The sequence below is a fragment of the Vicia villosa genome, linkage group LG5, assembly GCF_029867415.1.
Source record: "Vicia villosa cultivar HV-30 ecotype Madison, WI linkage group LG5, Vvil1.0, whole genome shotgun sequence".
Classification (NCBI taxonomy): Eukaryota; Viridiplantae; Streptophyta; class Magnoliopsida; order Fabales; family Fabaceae; genus Vicia; species Vicia villosa.
In genome coordinates, this window is record NC_081184.1 from 29,126,609 (window position 1) to 29,149,025 (window position 22,417).

Sequence of the window (22,417 nt, forward strand, 5' to 3'; positions counted from 1 at the left end):
AATCATAAAAAATACAAAAACACTTCTTTTATTTTCTTGCAATTTAAATTCCTAGGTAAATGTATAGGTTGTCAAATTCATGTAAATAGCGTAGTTTACATTTCCTGCACAATCGATGTAATAGCGTAGATTTACTTTCCGCATTTTACATTTCCGCATTTTAAATTCCAGCACATATAAACTGCGTGTATGCCAAAGATAAAATTGAATCGTTAGATCACTAACTTCAAAGATAAAATATCTGAATCCAAACACAATCACACTTGCACCTCTTAGGGTAATCCCTTTCTCATTCTTTTCAAAATCAAAATCAAATTCTATTATTTCAAACGCAAAATCGAACTTTTGTTTATATCCGGTGAAAAGATAGATTTTTAAAGGAAATAGGATAAAGACCTTATAAATCAGGGTAGACCTCCTAATTTGCTTGCTCAAATCAAAACAAACAAATCTCTCATATATCATTGTTTTTTTCAAAATAAAACTTTCAAAAAAAGACAATACTTTGTATATATCCAAACAAGGATCATTACGAAGTTAACGTTCTTTTTTCAAAAACATCTTTTGAAAGATAAAAACACTTTGTATACATCCGCACAAGGATCATTACAAATTCAATTTACAAAGGTATTTGAAACCACATACGAGCATTTAAAAGCAATTGAAAACAAGTGAGCTAAGCAAATTAAAGAGCCCATGGATAACCATGGATACAAAGGGTGCTAACACCTTCCCTTTGTATAACCTACCCCTTACCTAGAATTTCTTAAAGGTCTTTTTTCTGTTTCTTTTATAAACCTTTCCTTAATTGGATAAAATAAAAGGTCGGTGGCGACTCTCTGATTTTCAAACACAAAAGCAGAAACAAAAAGAGTCAGTTCGCGTATCTCTCCGCGAGAGGTATGGCAAAAAACCGAGCGCGCGACACATACATATAATAATATTTCATATTTCTGAGAAAATGAAATACTACGTACTCAATTATGGTTGAATGAAAAAAAAGTAGAGTACTTGCAACATTGCAACAGCACATGATAGTGTTTATCACTTTCCAAACCACAGTTATTGTGTGCTTTATGCCTTATTTCAATTATTATATACCAAAAACATACCAGCACAAATTAAATTATAATAAAAGAGATGAGTAAATATAATAAAAGCAAACTGTGAATGAAGTGGGTTGGAAAGCAAATTTTTCATTGATGCATTTTCATAAATTTTCCGTTAGTTTTTACACGTAGCTGTGATACTCATAACTTTATTTCAATTATTCCTTACCCAAAATGTACCAACATATATTAAATTGGAATGGCTGGATTTTCCCAAAAAAGAAAAAGAGAGGAGTAAATAAAAGCATAATGTGAATTCTTTGATATCAATCATTGTGTTTAAAGCTTGAAAACAAATTTTTCATTGGTGTCTTTTCATAAATTTTCTTTCATAATTGATACGTTATTACGAAACAACACATAATGGTAAGTTAGGGATATTTAAAACTCAACCAAACAAAATCAAAGACAAAATTATAATAAAAAGGCAAAATTATAATAAAAAGGCTTCAACGCTTTTCTTATTTAATGCCAGCTGGCCTACCTGTCACTTTATTCAAATACCTACCTATTAATAGTGGGATGTACAATGTCTCAAATTCTAGCACGTTTCATATGTTGATTGGCTGAGAAGGCAGTCATACAAATTATTGTTTCAATCAAGTGCGTAAAAATATGTTTTACACAACTTTAATTTAACTTACTTATATCAATGATATTTATTTGTGGTGGACCTATTCCAAAGAAGTGACTTGATTATTTTTGTATAATTATGAATTATAATTTAATAATGAACTAATCCAAACTTATCATATCTCTATTCGTTTACTAGAAACCTTTATTTTGCCAAGATAAAAAAATATTTTAAATATTTTATTCATATATAATGTTGTTGTAAACAAATTTGGAACTCTTCAAAAATTATAAATATTAAATTAATAAAATATTAGAATATGTTTCACTATAATGATTTGATTTTAATATGATTTGAAATTTAGGTTAATAAAAAATTGTTTTTGTAATACTTAAAAATTTGTAATTTTTAATATTTTTATTTTAAAAAATTTATAATATAAATGAAATATATAGTTTTAAATGCAATTAGAACATTTTTGGTAATTACAATATGTCCAAGAACAATTTTGATCTAATCTATTCAAACAATATCAATCAATCCTAATGACTTTTACATGAGTAGAACCAAACGTAAATTAATTTACAAAATTTACTTTAAGTTAAAATTAATTTTATGAAAATGAATTCCATTAAATCAATTATGAGAAAACCATACATATAATAATATTTCATATTTCTGAGAAAATAAAATACTACGTACTCAATTATGGTTGAATGAAAAAAAAGTAGAGTACTTGCAACATTGCAACAGCACATGATAGTGTTTATCACTTTCCAAACCACAGTTATTGTGTGCTTTATGCCTTATTTCAATTATTATATACCCAAAACATACCAGCACAAATTAAATTATAATAAAAGAGATGAGTAAATATAATAAAAGCAAATTGTGAATGAAGTGGGTTGGAAAGCAAATTTTTCATTGATGCATTTTCATAAATTTTCCGTTAATTTTTACACGTAGCTGTGATACTCATAACTTTATTTCAATTATTCCTTACCCAAAATGTACCAACATATATTAAATTGGAATGGCAGGATTTTCCCAAAAAAGAAAAAGAGAGGAGTAAATAAAAGCAAAATGTGAATTCTTTGATATCAATCATTGTGTTTAAAGTTTGAAAACAAATTTTTCATTGGTGTCTTTTCATAAGTTTTCTTTCATAATTGATACGTTATTACGAAACAACACATAATGGTAAGTTAGGGATATTTAAAACTCAACCAAACAAAATCAAAGACAAAATTATAATAAAAAGGCACTTTATTTTTTTTCTAAAGCTTAGGTTTTACTTCCTTGTATTTTTTTTCTAAATAAATATATCTGCTTATGGGATCTAATAGCTTAGGTTTAATTCCCGCACTTTATTTTCTGTACAAATATTAACTGTTAGATGTATATTAATAGGTTTGTAAGGCAAGACTAATAAAATCAGTTGTTAGATAACCATTAATATTAAAATCAATTGTTAGATAACCTAATAGGCCAGATTTCTTTTTCAAGAAACATATACTTGCCTCGACACTCTGATACCAATTCAGGATCATTTCACCTTGGTTCATTGTACCTTGTTTGTCGATGATAGTACAATGTTCTTGGAATCTTGTTTGTGCCTTGTCAAATATTATAACCTACCAGTTTCAAAGGATTATGTTTTTCTTTGATGGGGTGTCGGGTGACTTCATAACCTTTCCTCATCCGAATTTCATACTTCATGTTTGGTTGGTTCGAATAAAGATATCTAAGGCCCAAAAGTTTCATAAATAAGGAGTATTTTATATTATCCATCACTCATCCAAATATAGGAAGTTTAACATGGAAAACCTTTTTAGGTTCTTGGAAACTAGTTATGAGTATCAACTCATTCATCTTTCCATATGGAATCATCATTCATACTCTTTTGGACGTGGTGATCATTCATTGCCAACAAATTCTTGAAAATGAGGCACCATTTGTTCATGATGCTTTTATCCCTCACTTGTTCATCAACTTCTTTAAGAATACCCCGGGTATTCCAAATTCTTAATCGTCAATGCCAAATTCTAAAGCAACATCACTGATGTTGAGTATCATGATTTTGTTGTTGTAATGATGCAAAAAGTTCTTTGTGTGCACCAAATTTTGCATCTTTGTATAGGAACAACAATTATACATTGTCACCCGTCAAAATGATGAGAGAAGTACAACCACCCGAGCCTTTTACTTTCTTTGTTTTGTTGCCCACTCTTCAATATTTAGGATTGACTTACCAAGTATAAAGATTTCAAATCTATCACTTGTCCTCTTTAGTTTCTTGTTACTTTAAAAGTTGTACAAAGATAAACATTCCAATAGCTAGCAAGTGATAATAAGTATATAATTTCTATTAGCTTTGTTTCAGATAAATACCAATAAACACTCAAAATGAAAAATTAATTCAAGAGAAAAAAATAAAAAAGTAATGGCATGTATAATGGTTATGCAACAATCAAAATTAATAAAGAGTACACGTCAGATTTGGATAGAAAGTTGAAATATGATTTATTCATTGGTTTAGCAATTAGTTGCGATGTAGTGTGGTAACATGACATCGGTGATCAATACTTAACCTTGTACTGTTGTCAACAATGTGTAAATATGCAATGATTCTTTAAGATTCATTTATGTCTAACCATTCATTAACACCGTCACACTTTGATTATAACTTGTCCTTTTTACCATTACGAGCGTCAACACTTATGTATAAGTTGATTAAGTAAGCATGACATGTCTACAAGATCCAGATTAGTTGCCAAGAATCATTTACTAAGCATTACCGCAACTTAATAAACTTATATTCAATCCTAAGTCTATCAGCCTTTGAATAAAACATATATCTTAAAGAAAATAAGAACTAAACACGCATAAACACAACAAAATAATCACATTAAAAAGACCACATTATCATTGGACTTCACGTGTTCTAATTCAAAGAAGTTTTGTTCATGGTGGGTATGACAATAACTGAAAACAAAGAACTTAGATTATACATTTTTAAAATTAGAAAGTAATAAAAATATAAACATAAGAAATCAATAAATTCATGAACAATCTTTCAAATGCTGGTGATCTTCAGAGTAACGAATCTCAACTTCATCTTTGCAAAAACAATGGAAATAGGGGCAAAGTGTGTAAGGTGGCTCAAAAAAGTCTCTAGAATTTGTTTCTTATTTGGAAAATGGTTTCTTTTTTTCTTAAATAGCTGCTCCCTTTGTGATTAGGTCAACCTTAATTATCCATGAAAGTTTAGCTGAAAGAGCAAAACATTTTCTATTGTGTGGACCAAGATACTACAACTTTGCATATGGTGTGAAAGATCTTTGTTCTTTTATGTGCGAATTTCATTCCTACCTATATCTTCCAACTCAACAATAAAATCATTCGTTGGAAAATCCTCTAATTCTTAGTTGTTAATGCATTGTCGCAACTCTCTCCAGTATCCTCTAACATTTAAGTTTTTCGTAATAGTAAAGATATATCCCATTATGATACTAAACATCACCTCACTAACTACACATTAGAAAAAATAAGTGAAACTCACATAATAGAGTACCTAGAATGTTCAACTCAATTATGCAACAGTCTACCTTTCTAATTAAAGTATGACTAAAATCCTTATTTGCAAACCATGAATTTGACTATTTGGGGCTTAGATAACACACAAATAGAGTTATCATTTCTTTAATTGTGGATTTATAGTGAATTTCCCAAAACTCTTAAAGAATAAGTTTAATCCCTACTTCATACCATGGGATGCATGTGTTCAATGAGATTCCTTAATTATGTACCATATCTAACCTTGCACTACCACTTCAATCGTTGAAAATTTTTGTTTGCCTTATGGCCATATGTATGGGTTACCCACATAGTGGATGTCTACCATTCTCTCATGGTCCAAAGTATGGTAAAGGATAATCATACCTCTTATGTGGCTTAAATTATGACTCATGCAACTTTCATTGTATTACGAGGCAATTTGGGCTCCTGCAGCATTTGTCATTCGACTATGAAACTTGAAGGATAGAAAAACACTTAGAAAGGGGGGGTTTGAATAAGTGTAGCTTTAAAAACTTGACAGATAAAAATAAATTGCACAGTTATTTTTATCCTGGTTCGTTGTTAACTAAACTACTCCAGTCCACCCCCGCAGAGATGATTTACCTCAACTGAGGATTTAATCCACTAATTGCACGGATTACAATGGTTCTCCACTTAGTCAGCAACTAAGTCTTCCAGAGTCTTCTGATCACACACTGATCACTCCAGGAACAACTGCTTAGATACCCTCTAAGACTTTTCTAGAGTATACTGATCCACACGATCACTCTAGTTACAACCTGCTTAGATAACCTCTAAGACTTCCTAGAGTATTCTGATCCACACGATCACTCTAGTTCCTTACAACTTAATGTAATCAATTCTAAGAGTATTACAATTGCTTCTTAAAAAGCTATAATCACAAACTGTGATATTTCTCTTAACGTTTAAGCTTAATCTCACTAATATATTACAACAGCAATGTAGTGAGCTTTGATGAAGATGAAGATTCTGAGTTTTGAATAGAACAGCGTTTCAGCAAGTTTAATATGAGTTGTTTTGGTGCGGAATCGTTAACCTTGCTTCTCATCAGAACTTCATATTTATAGGCGTTGGAGAAGATGACCGTTGAGTGCATTTAATGCTTTGCGTGTTCCGTACAGCATCGCATTTAATGTTATACGCTTTTGTCAACTACCTCGAGCCTTGTTCACGCTGTGTCTACTGACGTAGCCTAGAATAGCTTTTAACGTTCCTTTTGTCAGTCAGCGTAGCTTGCCACTTGTACTTCCTTCTGATCTGATGTTTGTGAATACAACGTTTGAATATCATCAGAGTCAAACAGCTTGGTGCAAAGCATCTTCTGATCTTCTGACCTTGAAGTGCTTCTGAGCGTGATACCATCAGAACTTCAGTGCTTCTGTTCTCTTGTTCTTCTGATGCTTCCATAGACCCATGTTCTGATTCTGCTTCGACCATCTTCTGATGTCTTGCCAGACCATGTTCTGATGTTGCATGCTGAACCCTTTGAGACAAAGCTTCTGAGCGCTGAATTATGCGTACTCTTTATATATTTCCTGAAAAGGAAATTGCATTGGATTAGAGTACCATATTATCTTAAGCAAAATTCATATTATTGTTATCATCAAAACTAAGATAATTGATCAGAACAAATCTTGTTCTAACAATCTCCCCCTTTTTGATGATGACAAAAACATATATAAATGATATGAATTTGCGATCAGAAAGAACAGACGGCAAAAGACAAATTACACAGCTACAGCATAAGCATATGAATATGTCTCCCCCTGAGATTAACAATCTCCCCCTGAGATAAATAATCTCCCCCTGAAATAAATACTCGAAGAACTTTAATAAAAGACTTCCCTGATTATTTCGGTAGAGACGATCATATAAGCTTCTGTCTTTAGAGAATTCATAGCTTCTGACTTCTGCTTCCATTGGACAGCTTCAGAACTAGAATTTCCTTAGATCCCTAGAACACTCACAGCTTCTGATTCCTGCTTCCATCTAGGACAGCTTCAGAACTTGAATTTCTTTGATCTTCTGAACATTCACAGCTTCTGATTTCTGCTTCCATCTAGGACAGCTTCAGAACTTGAATTTCTTTGATCTTCTGAACATTCACAGCTTCTGATTTCTGCTTCCATTTAGGACAGCTTCAGAACTTGAGTTTTCTGGATCTTTAGAACCTTCACAGCTTCTGATTTCTGCTTCCCTCGGATAGCTTCAGAGCTTTGAATTTCTACCAACATCACTTCATGCTAGATTTGTATCAGAACATTGTTGAATGTACCAGAGCATCATCTGAGCATCTCTACATCCTGAAATGTTACAGAACAAAAACTAAACGACAAAAGTCAGCATGAACGAGTCAGAACATAAAATGTATATTAGAACACATGATATGTATCAGAGCCATATAGGCTAAAATAATGTATCAGAGCAAATAGAATTTTGTCAGATCAAATAGACAAATATGGATCAAATTCTATTATCAGTGCTTCTGATTCATTCTTCTTTCTTGCTTCTGATTTCTGAAGCTTGATAGCACTCGGCTTGCTTCAGTTTCCATGGTTTTGCTTCTGTGTTTGCTTTGAAGATTCTCTTCACTTCTTTATACCTGCAAAACACTTAAACCATATAGAACTTGCAGTTCTCGTTAGTAAATGTGTGGGAGCTTTACCCAGCAACTGATAGATTAATCAAATCATTTATCATTTATCTTCTCCCCCTTTTTGTCATAACATCAAAAAGAATATTTCAAAAGATTTAGATGAATTAAAACGACAAATAAAATCATTGGAATGTAAAACAAGGAAAGTTTTCATTGATAATCAAAAAAGATTACAAGAGAGGAATGCAGGAAAACAGATGCAACAAGGAAAGAAAAAACTACAAAGACCAAAGGACTAAGATCCTAGCCTACGCAAAATCCGCGCCAGAACATCATGAATCCCGTCAGTGCTTGTAGCTTGCCTTGCCATGAAGGAGCGAAACTCAGCATTGGCTACTTCTTGCGCGTCCAAACGAGAAGCCAGCATAGCTTGATTCTGATGAAGAGTTTCCAAGGTCTCCATCAGAGCTGAGGTTTCACCAGAAGAGGAGGCACCAGTATTTCTGCCAAGAGGGACAGCAATCTCAGCAGGGTGATCTTCTGGGAGATCTTCAGCTTGTGCATCTTCCATTTCCTCATCTGAGTCTGACTCAGAAGTAGCCTTAGCATATTCTGGTTCAGGCAGCTCAGAAGTTCCATCTTCCAACGCTTGAAGAATAGCTGCTAGGTTTGTTGGAGGAGTAGGACCAGCAACTTCAGCAGGATAAACCACTACTGGAAAGACCATGTGAGGTGCTTTTTCAGAAGGGTTCATTCTGAACCAGTTGAACAGCCACTGAAAATCTCCAGTCAGCACAGGAAACCATGGTCTCCACACCACGATGTCTCTGCAGAGATTTTCTTCTTCCAACTCATCTGCTGGTATCTTCCCTTCAAGAACACTTCTGTTCCTGATGAGATGGTGATGGCTGCTTTCACCAACTTCCAACCGAAGACCACGAACACCAGGAGCTTCAGACATAATCCTTCTCTGAGTGTCTGTAGCCTTAGCCAGAAAATCCTGACGAAAGGTATTCCAAAGGTTGCTTGTAGCATACTCATCCAGATGGTTAAGGTGAGCAGCACCTAGAATCTCCAACCAGCCATTTACATCAGAATGTAAAAGCTCCAGATATGATTGAGAGGTAGGGGTTGGAGGGTTGACAGTGAACCTGGAGTCGGGAAGAACAACACTATAGGGATTAGGTGTTCTGGTGGGAAAAGGGTGTGAGAGAGATGAAGAAATATCTGATGGATGGGTTGAAGGAGAGGAGATATCAGATGGTGAAGAAGGTGGTTCCGAGAGGATGAATGAGGAGGAAGAGGTGGTGGAGGTCTTTGAAGAGGGAGGTGATTGAGGGGTACCGTCAAGGGGTTGATACACTTTGAGAGGGTCATAGGTGATCCTTACTCTTTTTGGTTTGGTTTCTGGTTCAGCAGTTGCCTTTCTCTTTTGTTTCCGATTATTATCTTGATTCCCAGAGCTTGACGATGGATTCATGATGAACTTGCAGATATTGGAAACTGCTAGGGTTTATGATATGAATGCAAAGAGAGAGAACGAAAAAGAAACTGAATGCAAAGTGAGAGAAATATGAGAGGGAAAAGAAACGTTTGAAGAATATAAAAAGAAAACTGAAAGAGAGTAAATGATGAAAAGCATTTAATGTTACGTGACGTGAGGAGAGATAATAATGACAAAAGACGTGATTTGCACAGTTACCTAAGTAGACGTCCCCTCAACTGCACGCACGCTTGTCCAGGAATAGTGAACACGTGTTTACCATCTGGATAGCCAGTTACAGCTGTTTTGCTTTTATAGAGATTCTGAATCAACTTAGACAATGAAACGTTAGTAATAACTGAGTCACAATTTCTAATTGATTTCTATCAGAAAAAAAATCATTTCAGAAGATACTCATACATAAGAACTTCTCATCTTCTCATTCTGAGCTTGTTTCTGAAGACCCATTTTGTACCGATTATATTGAATCCATCTGGTCTAGGAACAAGATCCCAAACATCATTCCTTGTAAACTGATTCAGTTCTTCTTGCATAGTAATTATCCAGTCTGGATCTTCTAGATCATGATCAACAGAAGTTGGCTCGATCAAAGATACAAGACCTAATTGACAGTCTGCATTGTTCTTAAGGAATGCTCTTGTTCTGATTGGATCATCCTTCTTTCCAAGAATGACATCTTCTGAATGACCAGAGATGAGTCTGGATGATCTTCTGACAGATGGTTCTTCAGATATGCTTAGATTCTCCAGAGAAGCTGATACTTGATCTTCAGATTCTTTGCTTCTGAGAAGCTCTGCTTCTGATGCGTTGCTTCTTGGCTCAACAACTTCTGATATATCAATATCACAATCTGCAAAATTATCAAACTGCTTTGGTTTTTCAGAACCAAGCTTATCATCAAACCTGATATTGATTGATTCTTCTACAATCAATGTTTCAGTATTGTACACTCTGTAGCCTTTTGAGCGTTCAGAATATCCAAGAAGGAAACATTTTTGAGCTTTGGAATCAAACTTACCAAGATGATCTTTAGTGTTCAGAATAAAGCATACACATCCAAAAGGATGAAAATATGAAATGTTGGGCTTTCTATTCTTCCACAATTCATAAGGAGTCTTATTTAGAATAGGTCTGATAGAGATTCTATTCTGAATATAGCATGCAGTGTTTATTGCTTCTGCCCAGAAATGCTTAGCCATATTGGTTTCATTGATCATGGTTCTGGCCATTTCTTGTAGAGTCCTATTCTTTCGTTCTACAACCCCATTTTGCTGTGGAGTTCTAGGACAAGAGAAATCATGGGCAATACCATTTTCTTTGAAGAATTCTTCAAAGGATCTGTTCTCAAATTCACCACCATGATCACTTCTGACCTTTATGATTTTACACTCTTTTTCAGATTGAATCTGAATGCAGAAATCAAAGAACACTGAATGAGACTCATCCTTGTGTTTCAAGAATTTTACCCATGTCCAGCGGCTATAATCATCTACGATGACTAATCCATATTTCTTCCCTCTGACAGATGCTGTTTTGACTGGGCCAAACAGATCAATGTGCAAAAGTTCTAATGGCCTTGAGGTAGAAACAACATTCTTGGACTTGAATGCAGGTTTGGAGAACTTGCCCTTCTGACATGCTTCACAAAGAGCATCCGATTTGAATTTCAGATTAGGGAGTCCTCTGACCAGATTCAGTTTGTTAATCTGAGAAATCTTTCTCAAACTAGCATGACCTAATCTTCTGTGCCAGACCCACTGCTCTTCAGAAACAGACATAAGACAAGTCACCTTCTGACTCATAAGATCTTGCAGATCTGTCTTATAAATGTTGTTCTTCCTCTTGCCTGTAAATAGGATTGAGCCATCCTTCTGATTTACAGCCTTGCAAGACTCTTGATTAAAGATTATATCATAACCATTGTCACTTAATTGACTGATAGATAAGAGGTTATGTGTTAATCCTTCTACAAGAAGTACATTAGAAATGGAAGGAGAGTTACCAGACTTTATAGTTCCAGAGCCAATTATCTTGCCCTTCTGATCTCCTCCAAACTTGACTTCTCCTCTAGATTTAAGCACCAGGTCTTGGAACATAGACCTTCTTCCTGTCATGTGTCGTGAGCATCCAGAGTCCAGGTACCATGACATGTTGTGCTTTGTCCTTTTTGCAGTCAAGGATATCTGCAATAGGAATAATCTTATCCTTAGGTACCCACATCTTTTTGGGTCCTTTCTTGTTAGATTTTCTCAAGTTCTGATTGAACTTGGGTTTAACATTGTAAGCAATAGGAGGAACAGCATGATAATTTTTAATGTGAGTTTCATGATATTTCCTAGGTTGTGTCACATGCTTTTTGGTGTGTGTTATGTGAAAACTTTGAGCATGTGAAGTGTGCCTAATATCATGAGAGTGGCCATACTTGAACTGATCATACAATGGCTTGTATGTGAATTTCATTTCATCAACAGGTTCAAGTTTGTATGGGGTTTCACCCTCAAAACCAATGCCGACTCTTTTGTTTCCAGACACAGCATATATCATAGAAGCTAGCTGACTTCTGCCAATACTTCTAGATAAGAACTTCCTGAAACTTAAATCATATTCTTTCAGAATATGGTTTAGACTAGGAGTGGATTTTTCTGAATCAGAAGGAGATCCAACATTATTGGATAATTTTAAAAGTTTTTCTTTTAATTCAGAATTCTCCAACTCAAGCTTCTTTGTTTCAAATTCAAATAGCTTTTTCAGCTTTTTGTATTTGAGACTAATCTGAGACTTGAGTTCCAGAAGTTCAGTTAGACCGGAAACTAACTCATCTCTAGTAAGTTCAGAAAATACCTCTTCAGAATCTGATTCTGATGTAGATTCTGATCCATCATCTTCTGTCGCCATCAGCGCACAGTTAGCCTGCTCATCTTCAGAGTCTGAATCATCTTCTGACTCATCCCAGGTTGCCATAAGACCTTTCTTCTTATGAAACTTCTTCTTGGGATTTTCCTTCTGAAGATTTGGACATTCATTCTTGAAGTGTCCAGGCTCATTGCATTCATAGCACATGACCTTCTTCTTGTCAAATCTTCTGTCATCAGAAGATTCTCCACGTTCAAATTTCTTTGAGCTTCTGAAGCCTCTGAACTTCCTTTGCTTGGTCTTCCAGAGTTGATTTAGCCTTCTGGAGATCAAAGACAGTTCATCTTCTTCTTCAGATTCTGATTCTTCAGGATCTTCTTCTCTAGCCTGAAAAGCGTTAGTGCATTTCTTGATATTTGATTTTAATGCAATAGACTTACCTTTCTTTTGAGGCTCATTTGCGTCCAGCTCTATTTCATGACTTCTCAAGGCACTGATAATCTCTTCCAGAGAGACTTCATTCAGATTCTTTGCAATCTTGAATGCAGTCACCATAGGACCCCATCTTCTGGGTAAGCTTCTGATGATCTTCTTTACGTGATCAGCCTTGGTGTATCCCTTGTCAAGAACTCTCAATCCAGCAGTAAGAGTTTGAAATCTTGAAAACATCTTTTCAATGTCTTCATCATCCTCCATCTTGAAGGCTTCATACTTCTGGATTAAAGCTAGAGCTTTAGTCTCCTTGACTTGAGAATTTCCTTCATGAGTCATTTTCAAGGACTCATATATGTCATAGGCCGTTTCCCTGTTAGATATCTTCTCATACTCAGCATGAGAGATAGCATTCAGCAAAACAGTTCTGCATTTATGATTATTCTTGAAGAGCTTCTTCTGATCATCATTCATTTCTTGCCTTGTCAGCTTTACGCCTCTGGCATTTACTGGATGTTTGTAACCATCCATCAGAAGATCCCATAGATCACCATCTAGACCAAGAAAGTAACTTTCCAATTTATCTTTCCAGTATTCAAAGTTTTCACCATCAAATACCGGCGGTCTAGTATAACCATTGTTACCGTTGTATTGCTCAGCAGAGCCAGATGTAGATGCAGGTGTAGACTTTTCACTTTCATCAACCATCTTTTACTGAAGCGTTTTTCTCTTCCTGAATCTTTTCTAAACACCGTTAAGTGCTTGCACCTTAGAACCAGGCTCTGATACCAATTGAAGGATAGAAAAACACTTAGAAAGGGGGGGTTTGAATAAGTGTAGCTTTAAAAACTTGACAGATAAAAATAAATTGCACAGTTATTTTTATCCTGGTTCGTTGTTAACTAAACTACTCCAGTCCACCCCCGCAGAGATGATTTACCTCAACTGAGGATTTAATCCACTAATCGCACGGATTACAATGGTTCTCCACTTAGTCAGCAACTAAGTCTTCCAGAGTCTTCTGATCACACACTGATCACTCCAGGAACAACTGCTTAGATACCCTCTAAGACTTTTCTAGAGTATACTGATCCACACGATCACTCTAGTTACAACCTGCTTAGATAACCTCTAAGACTTCCTAGAGTATTCTGATCCACACGATCACTCTAGTTCCTTACAACTTAATGTAATCAATTCTAAGAGTATTACAATTGCTTCTTAAAAAGCTATAATCACAAACTGTGATATTTCTCTTAACGTTTAAGCTTAATCTCACTAATATATTACAACAGCAATGTAGTGAGCTTTGATGAAGATGAAGATTCTGAGTTTTGAATAGAACAGCGTTTCAGCAAGTTTAATATGAGTTGTTTTGGTGCGGAATCGTTAACCTTGCTTCTCATCAGAACTTCATATTTATAGGCGTTGGAGAAGATGACCGTTGAGTGCATTTAATGCTTTGCGTGTTCCGTACAGCATCGCATTTAATGTTATACGCTTTTGTCAACTACCTCGAGCCTTGTTCACGCTGTGTCTACTGACGTAGCCTAGAATAGCTTTTAACGTTCCTTTTGTCAGTCAGCGTAGCTTGCCACTTGTACTTCCTTCTGATCTGATGTTTGTGAATACAACGTTTGAATATCATCAGAGTCAAACAGCTTGGTGCAAAGCATCTTCTGATCTTCTGACCTTGAAGTGCTTCTGAGCGTGATACCATCAGAACTTCAGTGCTTCTGTTCTCTTGTTCTTCTGATGCTTCCATAGACCCATGTTCTGATTCTGCTTCGACCATCTTCTGATGTCTTGCCAGACCATGTTCTGATGTTGCATGCTGAACTCTTTGAGACAAAGCTTCTGAGCGCTGAATTATGCGTACTCTTTATATATTTCCTGAAAAGGAAATTGCATTGGATTAGAGTACCATATTATCTTAAGCAAAATTCATATTATTGTTATCATCAAAACTAAGATAATTGATCAGAACAAATCTTGTTCTAACAAAACTATGGTCCCCAACTTGAAGATGGAATTTTTTGACTATCAGAGGCTCTCTCAGCTGGCTCGTTTAAATTATATCACTATCCCTAATTGAGTCGTTATTGGGACTACTATCTCTACCATCACTACTGAGCAAATAATTTCCAAATTAATCTCACTTCACAACATCCTAATGAATATTCTTGTTCAGTTCTCAATAAATTGATTTCATAATTGGGTTGTCTCCTCACAATTTTTGGGTTCAAGTATGTACCTATTTTTGTCATAATCTATAATTAAAACCATTCGCAGAAGATGAATAAAATTAAAATATAAAAACAAGACAATACTTGTATGATTCCTTTGTATGAGACAATAAGTTTTCTATAAGGTTAGCATATCATCATAGATCATAGATGTTGAGACCATTCTCAATGAAAAATTGCTTTGATCATGATCATTAATATACACCATCAGCGAACATCTTGGAATCATAAAATTAAATATCAAAATAGACACAGAAATATACTTTAAGGCATACACTTTACTTTGTACAACTTCATTTAATATGCGTTAAGGCTTCATATAAGCTGCAAAGCATCCCTACAAAAACATATTAGGGCTTCACATTTGGTACCTAGATTTTCTTAAGTCCCAGTGCGTTAGTAGTTCTAAGAGGTCTAGGGTTAATATCTTTAAAACTTTTCAATTTATCAAAATAAAATGGTTTTAAATGGCCAAATCTAGTATAGTGAAAAAATTTATAAACATGTCGATTCACTTTCTTCCTATTAAATTTTTTACTATGTGTTCTACAAAACTTAAACTGTAATTTTGTTTTATTTACATAAGGTCATTGACTTGATAAAATCAAGTCAAGGTTTTCTTTTCCCTTAGTAAATTTACTTAGAGTTTCATGCAAACATGTTACTTCATTTTTAATCAACACACGTCCAAAGGAAATCGGATTTATCTGCTACTTCTCTCTTTATGTGGTGAGTAGGGATAAACTAACCTTTAATTATCGTTTCCCATAATTCAAAATCAAAACTTTGAATGAATAATTTAAATCTAATTTTCCATTGTTCACACTTATAACCATTATCGATGGAGGTTTGTTTAGGAAATATCTCTTGTTAATAATGGCGTTGGAAGTCATCCTCTTACCGAGACGATTAGTCTTTGAACATGAGTTAGACTCTGATGCCACTTTTCGAACATGTGATTCCATACATAACAGAGAGGGGGTGAATTATGGGGGTTTGAAGAACGACTGTTTGAAACAAAATTATTTTTAAAATCAGAGTTTAAAAATATTTTATAAGAAACGCTTGAGTATTGCAACGAAAAATCAATGTAAAAAAATATGTGGAAAATGAAGAGATAAGAGAACAAAGATTCCATCAGTGATTAATAGAGATTTGATCTAAAAGATATGACATAGTTCTCTTCTAAAGAATTGATCTTTAGAGATTTCAATAATGTTTTTGAGCTTTTAGAAGGTCAAGATCACGAAATCCCTTATACAAGAAAAAAAAATGAAGTTTTAGGTTTACTTCCAACCAAATAGATAACACTAGAATGAATCGGTTAGTCTTCATGCCAAACTACAAACAACTTCGACTGGTTAATCTCCATGTTAAACCAAGATTTTGTACTGACTTATCTCAAACCAATGTGGAGTTTTTAACTAGTTATCCTCCGAACCAAACTGAGGTTTTATAACGGGTTAATATTGAATCAAACTGAGATTTTATATCATATTGATCTCGAACCAACTGAGATCTTACACCGGGCTAAGCTCAAGAACTGATAAGAAGATTTTTCACTGGTTATCTTCAAGAGGTCCAGGGTTAGTGAGTTTTTCCTTAAGTGTCCGAACTCACGAACCAAACAGAGACTTAACACTAATTACCTCCAAAAGAGATTTTACCGAGTTTATCTCCAAACCCTAAAAAAATACTTCACAAAGAAGAAATATTCATTCAAAAGAAAAAATAACTCTTGGTGAATTTACAATATTACTCATTCAAGAATAACTTTCTCACTTAAACACAAGTATCTTTATTAAAGCGCTATGGCTAAACTTATGTGAGAGAAAGAAGACATATTTTCAGAGAGAGAATGAGAAGGAGGAATGTGAGATATCTCATGTTTCCGAATGTGAAAATTGAAAGGGAACACCTCTTTTTATAGGTCAAAGGATGGTTCAAAAAAGGAAATGATTCATGGGCAAAATTAATCACCTAATCTATTAGGTCTTTAATTTAATAAATTAGATCATCTAAATAATCGATTATTTTATCTCATTTTGGAAAGATTTGATACAGATATATTATCCATCATTAAGACACTGTCACAATCGATTATAGACTCATTTTTCATTTATCTAATCTATTAAAGTATATGGTCTAAACGATTAGACAGTTAAAAAAAATTCTTAATCATTCTGAAAATTTCCAACTCATTTGACTAGACTCCAAAACAACTTTAGGTGATTATATTTGAAAAATAAAAGTTTCAAAAATAGTTTTAGTGAGCGTATAATTTGGCCATGTTACTTTATGATAATTCCCTATTATTTTTACAAAACACTAATTACTCAAACACGATCAGACGAGCTTTAACACTCTTTCTTCGACAGTCAAAGACTTCAAGTGTTTTGTTGAATACACCAATCACATAAGCACTTCACTTGAATTTTTTTGAAGATGAGGTTTGAGATATCTTCAAGTCGAGCGTCATCATCAGGGGATATCACGGTGGTCATTGAATCCTAACTCTTCGACTTTATTTGGAGGAAGTGTTTGATCAAACTATCTTGTGCATCTTTGACCGCTTAAAACAATTTTAGTACTTGCTTGTCTTTATGATTTGTTTTCATCAAATTCAAGTTACATCTTCATGAGTTGTCATCAAGGTCATGTTACATCTTCACGATTTGTCATCATCAAAACCATGATTTTGACAGGTTTATGCATGTCTTGCTTAAGTTTGATCATTTTTTGAGTAAACATGCAAACACATAGTTCCACACTTTTTTTATGATCAAATTCAATGAATGACTTATTGTTTCCACACTTATTGAGCATCTTGTGTCAAGATACCAAGTCATAGAATCCATTGCATATTCAGTTGTTGTCACCATCAGAATCAATAGTTCAGAGTTAGAACTAGAGTCTTTTATGCCCCATTTACTTTTTCTTAACCTTTTAAGACTTCATTCCCTTTCTACGCTAACATTCATCAAAATTTTCATAATTGTAACATTGAACCTTATTCTTGTTAAAAGGTTTTTTCTTGTAATGATTTTTATCATTCCCTCATCCTTTTCTATTAGAGGAATAAATTTTCTCTTCATGTTTGGACTTTCCTTTCCAATGGTTTTGTTCCTTATTTTTTTTCCCACTTCTTATTAGCTTCCCTCTTCTTGAATTGAGCAAGAAAAACTTGTTCTTCTTCTTTACCATTGTTTCTTTCAATATGTTTCATCTGTGCTTCACATATCTTCAATCTTGATTTCACCCGATTATTGTGTTCATTAAATTGTCACCATAATCTGATAAAATTTTATAGTTAGTGTTCTCAACACCTAAATTACTGCATAATATGTCATGGAATCTCCATTGTTCTTCATTTGATTGGTGAGTCACAAACCGTGTGAAGTAGTCATCTAACTTCTCACCATTCTTCATCTACATCATCTCTTACTGTTTCCTCAAAGTCTAAAGCTTCACTTTTTTGACCTTAATATTACCTCTATAGCTTTTCCCAACAATGTCCCAAGCATTCTTGAAATTTGTTAATTCTACAATTTTTTCAAACACTTTGACATCGACAAATTGGTGATGGATTTGCATGTAATGGTTCCATGCTATTGATCACTTATTCATACACTTTATGAACCGGAAAGAACACTTTATTGATCACTTATCTCAAATGTTTTACCTGTACAAATGAATAAATACACAGGCTCTACATTCAATGACAGAGTGCTAAGCTACCAATAGTCCATACAAGAACATAAACCATTATCAAAATGGTGAAAGCGTTTCCTATCTCTAATTATTATCCTACGCTCATAAACTTTCGAGATTAATTTCATTGATGAATGACAGTCTTCACAGATTCTCAAGTTTTTGACAATCTGAAGTGTTGTCTTTGGTGATGTACTAATTAACCCAAATGCAACTGCAATCTTCTCACTATGATAGTGCAACAAAGTTTCTTTATGTTTCTGATCCATGTTTAGCAACACTTGTGTAGTATCTTGCACATGACCTACCAAGCTCAACTTGTTTGAAATTTCCTTCAACATTGAGTGTATTTCTTTGGCTCGAGGATGAGAATCATCCTCGACAAGAAACTCGTGTATAACACCGTCGATTTCAATCCAACTACATCCAGGGTCTTTTCTTATATCCAACTCCTTCATCATCAACCTCACCTCCGCCACCCCATCCCAATTTCCTGATGAGGCGTACAAGTTCGAGAGAGCTACGTATGCCCCGCTATCATGAGGAGCAAGTTTCATTAAAACCTCGGCCGCATGTCTACCAATTTCGACGTTTTTATGCATTTTACAAGCACCAAGCAAGGCCTTCCATATGATGTCATCGGATTTTATTGGCATATTAGTTATAAGCTCCTTGGCCTCTTCTAGATAACCAGCACGTCCGAGGAGGTCAACCATGCATCCATAGTGTTCTATTCTAGGCTCCAATCCAACCCTACTAACCATGTCATTGAAAATTGATCTCCCCTTTTCGACTAAACCTGCATGGCTACAAGCACTCAAGATTGCTATGTAAGTAACATCGCTAGGTGATACTCCACTTCTTTCCATCCTCGAAAAACAATCCAACACATCTTTGGCTTTACCGTGCATTGCAAGACCGCCAATAATAGCATTCCAAGCTATTACATTAGTTTTCGACAACCTCTCGAAAACCTGAGTAGCCTTCTCAATGCTCCCACATTTAGCATACATATCAACAAGAGCAGAACCAAGAACCTCATCAATCCGAACACCGTTCCTCTCAGCATACAAATGCACCCATTTCCCCAACTCAAGTGCTCCAAGCCGCGAAATTGCAGGCAACACACTAACCAAAGTCACCCGATTTGGCAACACATCTCCCATCTCCATCATCCTATGAAACAAATCAACCGCCTCCATAAAAAAACCATTTTGAGCATACCCTGAAATCATCGCATTCCAAGAAACCACACTTCTTTGAACCATTTTGTCAAACAACTCCCTAGCAGCATCAATTTTCCCAATTTTTACATACCCATCAATCATAACATTACACAGAACAACATTACCCTCTTGCCTCTTTCTATCTCCCACTACCATCCCATTTCCATCAACATTCCTATGAAACAAAACACTAGCATCCTCAGTACTCCCACACATAACATACATCCTAAGCAAATTACTAACAACAAACTCATCATCAACAAAACCCAACTTAACAACCAACCCATGAACCTGTTTCCCTTCTCCCAACCCAGCAACAGCCCAACAAGCCTTCAAAACAGAAGGAAAAGTGAATCCATTAGGCTCCACAGCTCCATCAGACAACATTCTACAAAACATCAACAATGCATCATCAGCATTACTACTGCTATCAGCAAGTGCCCTTATGACAGTGTTCCAAGCAAATACATTTGGTTGGGACATTTGGTCGAACAGAGAGAGTGCATAAACTGGGTCACGAAAATCTGAGGTTGCTGAGAGTTTGAGAAGCTCTGTTGATACTGTTGGGTCGTTTGTTTTGTTTGTTTTGATGAAAATGGCGTGAAGTTGCTTCAATTGTTTGAGGGTTTTGCAGGTTTTGATTTGTGGGATGAGATGTTGGGGATGATGGTAAGGTGTTGTTTGGGGTTTTAGCATTGGATTGTTCATTTTGGAAAAGAAAAGAGAAAATAAAGAAAGAAGAATGAGAGAAGGAATATGTGGATGATGATAATGGCAAGATAATTTCAATTTAACTTTGTAGGTTTTTTAAAAAATAAATTTATTTAAAAAATATTGATCAATGAAAATCTTTAAAATAAATTTATAAAAAATATATATTCTAACTTGGCATGTCTTATGCAAAGAACATAATATACATGCGTGTTTATCTTTTTATTTTTATTTTTTCATTTTTTTAAAAAATTAATAATTTTTATTTTATTTTTCCATTAAAATTTTACTTAATTTTTAAAATAATTTTATATAAAAGGGTTTTTAAATAAAATTTACTTTAAAAAAATATTGCATATATTAACAAAATAAAAAAATATCAAATAAAATTATAAAAAATTAGAATTACTATAATTAACTAAAAAAACAAGCTTAAGAAAGAACAGATTGAACGAAAAAGCAGGACGGAGTTTGACAAACGACAGGTTTTGATGAGCGAATTTTGACAGACGACAGATTTTAATTGAGCAAATTTTGGTGGACAACTGATTCAAAATCCAAATCTAATCTGCTATTTTTTGCAGGTGTGTGGATCGACCCCATAAACCACGACCTATTTGGCCACCTTAAAACATATCATCTCAATTTTTTAATCCTATTAGATGGTATGAGATTTGGTAGTAGATTTTAAATTTCAAGAATTTATTTGTCATTTTATAAATTTAAGTGAGTTTAAAAGTCTAATAATTATACTTTTTGAGGATTCAGTAGTGAATTATTCTAAAATCCAAACAATCAAATATGATTATTCAGTAGCAACAGAAATATAATTGTATTAATCAAGGTAGCAACAGAAATATGAATGTGGGTAATTTGATCAATAGCATTAGGAATTTGATGCTTAGATTTGACAATGTGGAGATCTCGCATATTTTTCGAGAGGCTAATGGATGTGCTAATATCCTTGCTCTTGAAGGAAAGAAGTTGAGTTCTGATCTTATTATTCTTAAGGAAGCTCCTGATTGGATTCTTAGTTTGTTGGATAGGGATCTTGATGGTGATTCTGCTGTTAGGCTGGTTCCTCTTTAGTTTTTTCTCTTTCCGGGCTTAGGCCCTCCCTTGTACCAAAACAAAAACGATTATTCAGTTTCTTTCTTAAGCGGAGCTATAAACATAACTCCATTTTGACTACCTTTATGTATAAAATATGTGACATTTATTTTTTTAAATTAGTCAAATAATTATCATACATATTTTAATGTCGCAAAGTTTAAATTCTAAAGAATTAAATTCATCACTTGTATTTTAAGTAATTAATATCAATTTTATGTAATTTTAGATAATTTAGAGTGTTTTGTATATGAGAATCTTATGGGGTCTAGCCATTGACACAAGGCCAACATACATTTGACAAAAATGGAAGGTTGCACGTGATGATAAGTAGGAAGGTGTATGGTGTACACATGGTAAACTGCATGAGTAACACTTGTTATGGTGCATGATTTGCAAAGAACACTTGGAGTTTTGCATGGATGGCAAATGACAAGTGTCTTCATGCATGTAAGGCACCTTTGACTTGCTTCTCTTATAAATAGAACCATGGGAAAACATTCAATTCACAACACACAAGAGAAGAACAACAAGAAGCAAGAGAGAAACAAAGCCTTGTTCAAGAGAGATAAGTGATCCTCATAGAGAGTTTCGTTATGAGAGAAATAGTGAGCCAACTTGTTAGAGTGCTTCTTGTAAATTGAGAGATACATTATAGTGAGATCCACCTAAGGGTGAAGTTGTTGTATTCCCATTATCATTATAGTGGAAGTTTAGGAGGCCTAAGGGTCCCGTGGTTTTTCCT

General features: G+C 34.4%; 1 protein-coding gene across 1 annotated transcript; it reads right to left on the reverse strand.

Annotated features, from left to right (window-relative positions):
• Window positions 1-18,272: 18,272 nt before the first annotated feature.
• Window positions 18,273-20,601, reverse strand: LOC131606453 (pentatricopeptide repeat-containing protein At5g48910-like). The gene has a single exon (XM_058878679.1). The coding sequence runs from the start codon at window positions 20,557-20,559 to the stop codon at window positions 18,649-18,651; it is 1,911 nt and encodes a 636-aa protein (XP_058734662.1). The 5' UTR covers window positions 20,560-20,601; the 3' UTR covers window positions 18,273-18,648.
• Between the last annotated feature and the right edge of the window lie 1,816 nt (window positions 20,602-22,417).